This window comes from Schistocerca nitens, chromosome 8 (assembly GCF_023898315.1).
Source record: "Schistocerca nitens isolate TAMUIC-IGC-003100 chromosome 8, iqSchNite1.1, whole genome shotgun sequence".
Lineage (NCBI taxonomy): Eukaryota > Metazoa > Arthropoda > Insecta > Orthoptera > Acrididae > Schistocerca > Schistocerca nitens.
In genome coordinates, this window is record NC_064621.1 from 503186399 (window position 1) to 503198650 (window position 12252).

At 45.4% G+C, this 12252-nt stretch overlaps 1 protein-coding gene across 1 annotated transcript; it reads right to left on the reverse strand.

Moving 5' to 3' along the window:
* Positions 1-8681: 8681 nt before the first annotated feature.
* Positions 8682-9509, reverse strand: LOC126199645 (uncharacterized; the record flags this gene model as incomplete). Its single annotated transcript, XM_049936572.1, has 1 exon — positions 8682-9509. A coding segment is annotated over one exon (828 nt), but the record flags the coding sequence as incomplete, so codon positions are not given.
* Positions 9510-12252: the final 2743 nt, after the last annotated feature.

Consider the following 12252-nt stretch of genomic DNA (forward strand, 5'->3'; position numbering starts at 1 on the left):
TTGGGGTGGGGGTGGGGGTGGAGGGAGGAATGTGCAAACCTAAAGCGTCGACGTCTCACTGACCAGCGCAGCACCGCGAAACGGCATCAAGAAGGCACTGCGCGCGCCAAGGGAAATAACGGGCAGCACCACACCGCCATGACAGTTCATCGCCCCTGTAAACGCTGATTTATCCAGCCTCCCATAACTCGTCGGCCCACTTCGGTCAAAAACTTCGAAAGAGTCAGTACTGAGTAATTAGAAGACGTTATCAGCCTGCGTTCTACGAGTAGTAATAGAGTACCTTAATGTCGGAGGCGCAGGAAGAATAGGCATGAAGTTAAGTATTGTTTCAGCCTTTAACAGAAATAGTTTTCTATTAATTAGGAAGCGTTTGGTACGGGTCATTTTGAATTCCTGCCACAGTCCATCGCAACGTCTCTCCTACGTTGTTTGTGTCGGTCCCACAGTAGCCGACAGAACAGAATAAATGTGAGAATGCATCTAAAATGGAGACCAGCATAGCGGTATGTGAGATTCTTTCTGCTGACTCGTCAGACTCGTAAGTTCTATCCTTCGTGTAAATCAATGCCTAGATTAAATCGTAATAAATACAGATTTAAAATTTTCTCCTGTTGGCCGGCACCGAGCGGTTCTAGGCGCTACAGTCTGGAACCGTGCTACCGCTACGGTCGCAGGTTCGAATCCTGCCTAGAGCATGGATGTGTGTTATGTCCTTAGGTTGGTTAGGTTTAAGTAGTTCTAAGTTCTAGGGGATTGATGACCTTAGAAGTTAAGTCCCATAGTGCTCAGAGCCATTTGAACCATTTTTTCCCTTGTTGTATTATCAATGTTTCCTTTCAATATTAAATTGTAGACAATTTTATTTCTAATGCAAGTAAATTACTTTCTCTCCACAATGTGCTTCAGAACAGGAGATTGTAACCAAAGCACGAATATCTGAATGAAAATTTTGTCAATTTTCAGTGTTGCAAAAGATGTATACAAGTACAGCAACCTAAAAGGACTGATAATTGTTCACATCAGGGATGGAATTGATAATTTCAAACGTTTCCTCCTCTGGTGTACATGTTCGATTTGGGTCCTGGTCATATCTCTGTATCGCAAGCTTGTATTCTTCGCAATACGATATATGAGCGTCTTTTATTATCTTTATATAATAGAAGCAAGTTTTGCAAGAGTGATAACAAGCGTTAATCGTGAAACTTTCGTTTACTCCTGAGATATTACTGCTGGCTACCGTCTCCTACTTAGGAAGACTTCTGCTTTCCTCATAGCTCTATGATTGTACTCTGCTCAAAATTTCTTTGGGTTTATAATTTGGAAGACGTGTGTGCGATAAAAATATGGAAGACTACACCCATAAGCAGTGACACTCGAGCCCTGATACTTTTAAGCTATGCAAATGTGCAGTTGTCATGCAATTTGAAAACGGTATCTGACTCGTGAAACAGAATAGAAATTGTCACACGCATGCGCACACGCGCACTTTCACAAATTTAGCGTAGCGGAAAGGAATGGGCTTGCATAGTCAATACTTGTACACTGTACTGCGAGTGCCGACTCATGAAGCCAGTGATTCCACTGAATACGTGTGAACTCCCTAGCGTCCAGCTGTGCCACGGGGATGCTCCTCAATTTCGTCATCATCCATTCAGTATGCAAAAATATTTAAATTATCAGGGTGGACGTTTAAATACTGACTACCACTCTTACTTAACATTGTATAAGTAGGCACATTACACCGCTCTATGCTTGACAAGTAGCAGTCAGCGAGACAACCACCATCGATGTACCTTTATGAGCACCTGGAAGAACAACATGCGAAGAAGAGTCGGTTATTATCCCCTTTTTATGAGATCAAAATTGGGTGACTGACTCCTGATACACCTTACGTGGTTGTGTATCGTAAAGCGATGCCACAGATTCCACCAAGCGAATACACACAGAACCTGACTTATGCGAATATACTCCGTTTCGCTTCGACAAGTCTGTGACCAAATATCCTACACCACGGAAGTCATTAAATTTTTTCAGAAGATTGGTTCACAGTGGTTGTACTCAGTACCAACACAGATAGTAGTCATTGCCACCTGCTATGGGGAAGTACATTTTAGCAGAGCCCAGTGCATAGAGCTGCATGGTAAGGGGTTGCTAATGAATGGGACGCAGTGCAACATTTGAGGTCTCACTTTTTAATTACCTACCCCCATTACCGAAACCACAACTCTAAAAGCAGCTGTTCGTTAATTTTCCTACGGAACATGCCTTTCTAAATTTGTCCTACTTTCATAAACACCACGCTGAACCTAGCTCTTCTGGCGAACCTTTACCAGATGACAGCAGTGCAAAATGGTCGCGTGATGGTGCAACACCTACTCGACCATTTAAGGAAACATTGGACTGAATGAAGCCACCGACTTATAATCAAATGGCAACTGTCACGCTTTCGCATGAATCAGCTGGACAATGATTGGAATTCACGATATCCAGTTTTATGGGTCTATACGATAAGCTCGTTGATTCGAAAAAAGCGTATGGGGCCTGAAGATGGCAAAATGAATTGCTGAAACTGGGTGCTTTCGAAATAAAGTAAAATATCTTTCAGTGTACGGCTGTTGGTAAAGTTTATTGAATTGAAAAGTACGTATCAGCTGATGTCCCCTGGCCATAATGGACCAACAGAGTTTACATGTGAATATAGGCATCTCATCAATTTGTTCCGTATAATAACAATCTATTCTTGGCTTTTCCTACATATTATTTGTTTTGTAATCAAAAAAATGTTCAAATGTGTGTGAAATCTTATGGGACTTAACTACTAAGGTCATCAGTCCCTAAGCCTACACACTACTTAACCTAAATTGTCCTAAGGACAAACACACACACCCATGCCCGAGGGAGGACTCGAACCTCCGCCGGTACCAGCCGCACAGTCCATGACTGCAGGGCCTAGACCGCTCGGCTAATCCCGCGCGGCGTTTTGTAATCTTTTACAGGTAATTGTTCTCAGATTTTTTCTGATGAAGACACCCTTAGTCGGTGTCGAAACCAAGTCAAGTGAAGTCTTGTTGCAACCACTTGATTGTATTATGCAAATCATACGGCCTTACCGTTAGTTTAAAGTAATTCCGCGCTTCCATCCGGAAAGCAGAATCCTAAGCTACTATTAGAAACACATCTTCGGTCAATATGTTCTTACGTTATATGTAACAGAAGCCAACACCCTTAGATGGGGCTGGCGTAATGTGCCCCCCCCCCCAATTTTAATACTGCAAGATTCCCGTGCAAGAATCGGCTGACCAAGTCGCCTGACAGAAGAGCTGTTGAAAAGAGGTCATTAAGTTTTACAAGGGTTCGATGCCGGCTAGGGGACAGGGTTGGGAAGACAAAAGGCCTTGAGAAAGAAAATCAAACGCAGGAAACGATCCGATTCTTCCTCACGCTAACCACACTCCTGCGAACCTCCTCTTGCGGACACAGATAATGACCTGGACGCAAACGAAGTGGAAACAGGAGAATCGAGCGATTCAACCTGCAGCTTTTGTGATGAGAAGTTCTCTCAAGACGTAGAAAAACGTCGGTTCAATATTGGATGTGCTAAATGTGGGCAGATTGCGCTAGGGCTGAAAGAGCCATTACGTTTGCGATTTTATGTTCAGTTAAGCTGCTACAATGCAGAAGTTGCTACGGTGAGCTATTGTACTGCTCTTTATCGTCTCATTTAGTTCCAATGATACATTTTAAAAGGTTTTTGTGCCCTTTTTGGGAAGGCCCATACCTGAACCCCATTTTTAGCGATATAACGAGCTTGAAGTGATAAGAAAAATACGGTTACCATATTTAAACCATTCCCTCTATTTTAAATGGTAAAACCAAATTTTGCTAAACATTATATTCATATGTTACATGGAAATAAATTTTAATTAAATTTATGTGTTATTTATAGCTCTTGAGGCCATTCCTCGCAGCCTCGTGTCTAAGCTTCTCGGACTTTTATTCGTTGTACATACTCCTCCATTTGACTTTTCCATTCTGCGCATGGTGTGCTTATTTTCGTCTTGTTTGGAGGTTACCAACGGAGTACTGTTTTCGGGCATCACGACCTACTCTCATCAAATGCCCACACCATTTTAAATGCCATTTTTCCGTGTTTTCGGATGTACATGGGAGTTTTTATTTGCTTCCTGATTTATTTTTTTCATATTTTAATTTTTTTAATGTTTTTGGCTTTTCTCTTGCCTTGAAATTCTACAACTTACCCTAAAAAAATCCATTTGCTCGATTTCAAGTCTTTTTATGTCTTGTTTTGTCGTTTCCTAGGATTCGGCATTATAGAAACAAATGCTTCTTTGCCTTTTTCTTAATTTTAACTGATCAGTGGGTGGAGTTCAGCTTACTGATTGCTCGTTTTGCTTGTGTTGTCCTCGGCCTTATTGCTTGATCTCAGATCATAACTTCCAAGATATTTCTGACGTGCCTCAACAATACACTGCCGAAAAAAAAAAAAATTAGCACACCTGGAAAGACGACATCTGTTTCCTTCAGATGACGGCTTATGCCACCTGTGGGATAGTAGATGGACTGATGATGGTTTCAACATCGTCCGCCTACAGATAGCGTAGTGGCGTAGCTACAAAAACATCTGTGTCTCCCCTTTAATAGGAAATGCTCAGGAGGCAGAAGGCTCAGTGTGGTGCAAACGCATCAAGCAAGTAGGCAGCCAACCACGGAGATGCACTCGTGCTTCCTAGAGCCAACTGAGGGTGTTTGAAAGGGGTTAAATTGTGGCCTTCCGAGTGGCAGTGTGGTCCTTTCGGAGAATTAACAAACAAGTTGGACCTGGTCACGTGAACATTCTCACACCCTTAAACGAGGTTCTGGACCTCCACACAGCACAGACGACAGCCAGGATCGCCGTATCGCAAGGGCAGATCGTACAGCTACCACAGCGCAGGTAAGAGGGCTCGTGAGCCCAGGCGTTAGCTCGTGAGCACGTTATTAGCAGTGATACTACGGGCGCACACATCTCCATCCCATCTTCCACTCACGCCGCAGCATCGAATTGCACGGTTGGAGTGTTGCTGCCAGAGGATCACTTTCAAGATGGGACGGCACCTCGATTAACGAGCAAGTCATATGGGTTGTATCTAGAAGTGGGTGCCAAGGGAGGTACCCACTGGGAAGTTGAGATAAAAGATCTTGACAGTGCAGGTTTCAGTGATTGAACGCACACGTGAGAACAGACCACACAAGTGCCAATGTTTTTTTTTTTCTGTACCAGTGTTTTAGCTCCACACTCAACAGGTCAATAATGTTGGTACACTCACGTATCAGTACTAGGGCGCATCCGCTTCGCTGCCTGATGGAAAAAAAAAGTAAAGGTGTCGACTGACCTTGGTGTGGATGTGCGTCGTATAGCGCAGCGCTCTGAGATGTGACAGTCCGATATACCGACTAGGAACAGGCCAACATGATCCTTGCATACGGACAGTCAAATGGAAATGGGTGGGTGGCATCACTGTACTGGGAAAAGTATGTCTCGCCAAGAGCAAACAGCTATAAATTGTTTGCAACAGTACATCGTCTTTTGTGTGAGACATGATCATTTACAGGAATGGGTAATGAAGAAAGGCAGATGCGCCTGGTACGTATATAAGTCTCGGAAATACAGATGTCGCACACTGTCGAATATGACACGCTATCACCACAGTTTTTTGCAGGTGGTTCGCAGCATGGAGTGGGCCAGACGACCGTGTGGAACGTTCTCCAGGACAACTACCACTATCTGTATCACTTACAATGCGTGCAGGCGTTATTACCTACGGACTTGCTTCCGTGACGAGCGTTTTGTCACTGGTTCGCTGCACACACCCACACGGTGCTGGGAATCCCGTCATCCATCTCATTCACAGATGAGACTGCCTTTAAGAGGAGCGGTATGGCAACTCTTACAATACTCGCCTAAGGGCTAAGGAGATCCCCATACTATGACAGCAGCGACAAGCACCGCCGGTTCGAAGGGCTACATGAAGGTGCTCCTGTTCACTTGCGCACTGCCCTACGGTGGCATTTCGACAACATCTACCCCGGCCGAAGGATCTACCGATGTGGTCCAGTCGCATGGCCCGTCTGGTCATCGCACCTCAACCCTTTAGATTTCCACCTGTGGGGCTACCTGAAAGACGTCGTTAAATGTATTCGCAGTCACGAATATGGACAATGGAATGACGACAGTGAAAATTTGTGCCTAACAGGGTCTCGGTCCCGGAAATCCATCTTATGGTGAGCGGTCAGCTTAGTCTTACGCTATCGCAGCACATCTCACTCCCAGACTCAAACTTCTATATGTCTTCAACCATGTGCCTCCTCATACATCCACTATGTATACCCCTGTACGGGGGAGACGCTTTACTTGAAAGTCACTTGCCCGGTTTCGGTGGATAAATACGATATTACAGAGCTTGTGCTGTTAACAAGAACGATGCAATGTTCCTTCGGCCATGCGTGCAAGAACAGGCACTGCGGCGACTACAGCCGTTGTGTAATACATGAAATGTATCCGCAGTTGCCAATACGAAGAACCGTCAGCTGCAGTCACCGCAGTGCTTGTTGCTTCGGACACGTATGCGTGTCTGTAGGAACTTTGCATCGTACTTCTGAACAACAGAGGCACTGCAGTATCGTTTGAAAGAAGTCGGCTCTGATGGAACCCATCCCGGACGTGCGAACACTTGACCAAAGCGGTCATGCTGCCTGTGACTTTATTAACTTGTGGGGTGGTACGTTTGAACATGTGCGTTAGTCGCTGCTCCGGTGTATTGGCAGATATGTCGAGGCCTGTGGGGACGCTTCTAACACTTGTCTAACGGTGATGTTCCCAAAGCATGTCCTACACTGAATTGAGCTGTACAGGAACGGTGAATTAACAAATACTCGGTAGTATTGACACCATGCATTCCCGGGAAATTGCCCATGCGACATTTTTGACTTCTTATACCGTCAGTGTTCGTTTCCTGCAGTTTATCCCCATATAGTAAAATCACCCTGTATATGTGAACTAACACTAAATAACGGAACCCACTGAAGAGAACATCTTTTCAAGCAGTGCGAAGTTTCGTCGTGATATTTGTTTCACACCACCTGGAAATGCTGCGCTTTTGGATCCATTTTTATTTAGTGGAACGAGGCAAAATCACAAGGGCTAGAACTGGTGGTGGGGTGAGTGCGAAACAGTTGCACTTTATTTTTGGTTAAAAGCTGCCTGGTAGTCAGCCCTGTGAATGGGAGCTTCCTAGTGGTGTAGGAGCTAGTCCTTCGATCCCCGGAATGTGGACCGTTTTTTCTGCAGTGCCAACACATAAATTTAAGACTTGAACTTATTAATACTGGGCTATCCCTTTACGTCGAAAATCTGAAAATCATTCCTTTCATTTGTTGTTCTTACCCTGCTTATTTTCTTCAATCGTGGTGACGTTGTCCTTCACTGGATCGAATGTTGCTTGGTTTCTAGCATAACGATTCACTTTGCTGACTGTTCTTACAGGAAGCAAGACTATGTGCCACCACGTGATTTTGTCAAGCCTGCAGCTGTGAAAGAGCCTAATTTGTGAAATAATAGTTACCAAAATCAACACTTCTATCTGGCTCTTCCACACATATGACAGTTGGTCACCTGATTCAGTATGGGCTATAGTAGAGGCACCTAACAGAAGAACCTGTCATTACATTTCCATTTTCTGGAGCGAACGAATTCTCATCAGTTTTAGGTCCGCCATGGTATGCTCATGTCCTGAGTATATAGCTTATATTACACTTTATTTTTTCACTTCGCAGCATTAATTCATACTTAGTATATACTGAAGACATAGTAAGTAAAGCTGTGAATAGTAGGAGGGGAAGATAAAATTAGACGATTTTATTTTGAAGTTATCACTTTTATTTGTAACATTTATAAACTAACAATTACACTCTTCATCACAGATTATGAGCAACTACTGACTGCTCAGTAGTAAGGGAAAAAGGGAAATTTATGTAACTAGTGTGACGTATTTCACAAGCAACAGGATTGTATTATGTAACAGGGAACGAAAGAGATGCATGATGCAGCGAACGTCAGTCAGTATACGAGTATAAATGAAGCGAGTTCGTCGAATAAGTTGATGCATTGACAGCTACTTTAGCTTTTCGTAATTATTCATACTGCATGAAGAAAGTGTGAGAGACTTGAGACATCGCTACATCAGGCTAGAATATGACTTTTTAGATAATACCGTTTATTTAATGTCCGATTTACTGTACTACGACATATTCAGCGAAAAAAATTGTGGGCTTTATCGTCATATTAGGAAGAGAAAAAGAGAATTATTTTAGTCTGATTGGGAAATGTGCGAGTTAGCTAGACGGTATTGGGAAAGACAGTTCTAGTTGGATATTATCACAGACTAGTTGCGAGTCTACTGAGATGTAGAGAACACATCAGGCCGAATTTTTGCGGTACCGCATAAGGAAAGACTAGGACACAGTACGCAGGTAGGACGTGTCAGAGGGGGCAGACCTTGTACACGAGACGATCAGCGCGCGTAATCGCACAAGTCGTAGTGGATAGGCCACCGTACGGCGGCATCACAGACGTGAAGGCTTCAAAAAGAACCTTCGGTGCTGCGCTGCAGGACGCGTTCCTATCGGTGATGACCTCCGCCGCCTCCACCTCCGTGGCCACCGCCACCGTGACCTCCACCACCGCCTCCGTGGCCTCCACCGCCGCCTCCGTGACCGCCTCCGTGACCTCCTCCGCCACCGCCGCCCCCGTGGCCTCCACCGCCGCCGCCGCCGCCGCCGCCGTCTCCGGAGCTGTAGCCCCAGTGCTTGCCCTCGTCGTGTCCGCCCTTCTTGCCGTAGTCGTCCTTGTGCTCGTGGTGCTCCTCGTGGCCGCCGGCGGACTTGTGGCCCTTGTGGTCGTCGTGGTGGCCGCCCTTTTCGTGGTGGCCCTTCTTGCCGTGGTGCGCCTCGTGGTGCTCGCCGTGGTGGTGGCCGCCCTTCTTGTGGCCGCCGCCCTTGGCCTCGTGGTGGGCGTGGAACTCGCCGCCCTTCTCGTGCTCGCCACCCTCGTGGTGCTCGTCGTAGAACTCGTGCTTCTTCTCGTACTCGTCCTTCTTGTGCACCGAATGTCCGCCCTTGGTGCTGTGGCCCTTGGAGTGCTTGCCGCCCTCGCCGTACTTGGCTCCCTTCTCGCCCTTCTCGCCGTGATGGTGCTCGCCGTAGTGGCCGCCGTCCTCGTGGTGGCTCTTCTTCTTGCCGCCGTGGTCGGCGTAGTGGCCCTTGTGGCCTTCCTTGTCGTGCTCGCCCTTGGCACCCTTCTCGTACGAGTGGTGGCCCTTGTAGCCCTTGTCGCCCTTGTGGCCGGCGCTCTCGTGGTGGTCGGAGTGGTGCTTCTTGCCTCCGCCCTTCTCCCAGTGACCGCTGTGGTCTCCACCACCTCCACCTCCGTGACCGCCACCGCCACCTCCGTGACCTCCGCCTCCTCCTCCGTGGCCTCCACCGCCGCCTCCGTGACCGCCGCCTCCACCTCCGTGGCCTCCTCCACCGCCTCCGTGACCGCCTCCGTGGCCACCACCGTGACCTCCTCCACCACCGCCGCCGCCACCGTGGTGCGATGCGGAGGGCGCGAGGTCCTCAGACACCTTGGACTCCGCGACCGCCGCCACCTCTTCGGCCGCTTGCTCGTGGCGCGCTGCGGCCTCTACCATGGCTGCCGGCCTCCGCATCAGCTTGCGCCGCGGGGCGCTCTCAGCGGGCACCAACTTCGTCTCGTACGTCTCGAATGAGTAGCTGTCAACAGAAACCAGGACCACATCTCATTATTACCAAATGTATTAGAATTCACAAATTTTCGAAAAACATCGTGATCCATCGCCAAGAGCTGCTGATGAGAATTCCTTTATTTTAAAACCATCACCAGGTATGACAATTTGCAGAAGCTTACAAGGCTATATAACCATGGGTTCTGCATCATAGATTTTTTTTTATTATTTGACTCTATTAATTTTGTATCGCCTTCTAAGCTGCTGTAAATATTTTATGGTACCTAATGATGGTCTGTGTACCAGAAATGGTTGTATAATAAAGCAGTTTTTATCAGCCACATTTGTCAGCAAATCATGACGTTTTTTTCAAATGTTCACGAGCTAGGGGACAACACCCTCTTAAAATACTCTACAACTTTTCAATAATTCTGAATGCCTCACTCAATAACAACTTTTTATTTCTTCGACCGCTTCATTTGGTTCGATTTCATTTACGATACTGAACGTCAGTTTTGACCCGTGATGCACTGATGATGTGGCGAGGAACGCCATACACGTTCAAAGACAGAATACAAACAATATTTTTGCGACTATACGGTTTTTGGAATTATAGGTGATGGTGACCTATGTAGGTTAGTCTTCGAGGTGGCAGTTTAGTTGTGAGATGGTGAAGCCGAAACATGTGATGACACAAGAATAACTATAATTCTTGTTGTGGAGCGCATGTTATATATAATAAGTTTCGATGAGTGGCATTGTAGATCAGTTACCTCCCACGATGCTCACAGATGTACTCGTGTAATTTTCTTTGTGGTACTACTCCATATGTGGAACACATTTCACTGATTTCAAATTATTCCTTCATGGTGGTACAACTGTCACAGCCAGTAAAATATTCCGCGAAATTAAGGGTAAAGTTTTGCCCATAATTAGTCAGAATTATAGCCTGACCTACAGTAATGTTGAAATCTCTCCGTCTTCAGGACACAAGTGGCCCATAGGGACCATCCGACCGCCGTGTCATCCTCAGATGAGGATGCGGATAGGAGGGGCGTGTGGTCAGCACACCACTCTCCCGGTCGTTATGATGGTTTTCTTTGACCGGAGCCGCTATTATTCCGTGGAGTAGCTCCTCAGTTGACAGCACAAGGCTGAGGGCACCCCGAAAAATGTTGAAATAGTGAATAACAAATTGCGAGCATTTTGAAATTTAAATGTCAATATTAAAAATACAAGCCGTTCGACGTCGCTTTGGCTACAGTAACTGGAGCCGTAATTTAGCACTTGTAATCAAATCTCTTTTCTATGTACGCTTCCGTCCACTTCAGTTTTGAAGAATGTTTACCGTATTCACTAAACGGTGCCAAATAAAAAATGAAAATAATTAAAATAGTAGCAGATAACACCCTCGTAGTTGTGAAATTTATTTTGCATAATTTTTCGTATGTAACTGATACAGCAATATGTACGCTGAGATACGTACTGTGCAAACCACTATCAAGTGCATGGTAAAGGGTACTTTGCACTGAACTGCATAGTAGCCTTCCTACCCGTTCCAGTCGCGCGTGGAGTGTAGGAAGAATGACTGTTTAGATGCCTCTTTGCGTGTGTAATTAGTTTAATTTTGTCTTCACGGTTCTTACCGGAGTGATGAGCAGGGATCCAAAGAATATCTCTGGATTTAACATAGTTCTCTAAATTTTGTAAGTCGGCTTAAGTGATATAATTTGTTACCTGTTCAAGAGCCTGCCAGTTCAACTTTTTCTCCAACATCCGTGACGCACTCCTGTGGGTGCAACAAATCTGTAACCGTTCGTGCCTCCCTTCTTTGCATAATTTTTATGTCCTCTGTGAGTCCATTCTGTATGGGTCCCATAAATCTGTCATATAATCTAATATGGCGCGTACAAGCTTTTAAGCAGTCTCTTTTGTAGACCGACTACATTTTTCTGTCAAAGAACCGAAGTCTGCAGCTGCCTTACATGCAATGCGCGCACTGTTGAAGTTCTGGAGTTAACTTATTCCCCACGGCACTGCTCGCCATTAGTTCTGATCAATCTAACCCTGTAATATGAACGTGACAGACATACATTGTACACACCTATACAGGGTAATTCTGTAAAATACGAGGTTGTTCGTAATGCAATGCAAATTACGTGAGAAACACTCAAAAGCTGACAATGTGAAAATACATTACTGTGATCATACTACAGCCAAGGTGGAAAATCGGACAGTCTTTTAATAAAATTGCGGCTATGGCACTCGACATGAAAAAAAAAAAAAATCTTATCCCGATGAAATGTTTAAAATGTGTCATTATGGACATATGCTTTGAATGGTTATTCTTGCCACGAATATTTCCATGGGATGTTGACCTCTTTTCTTCACAACTTTAATCGCGTGTCACAGTGTAAATCAGACATCACCTCGTTGCTCCAACAAAACA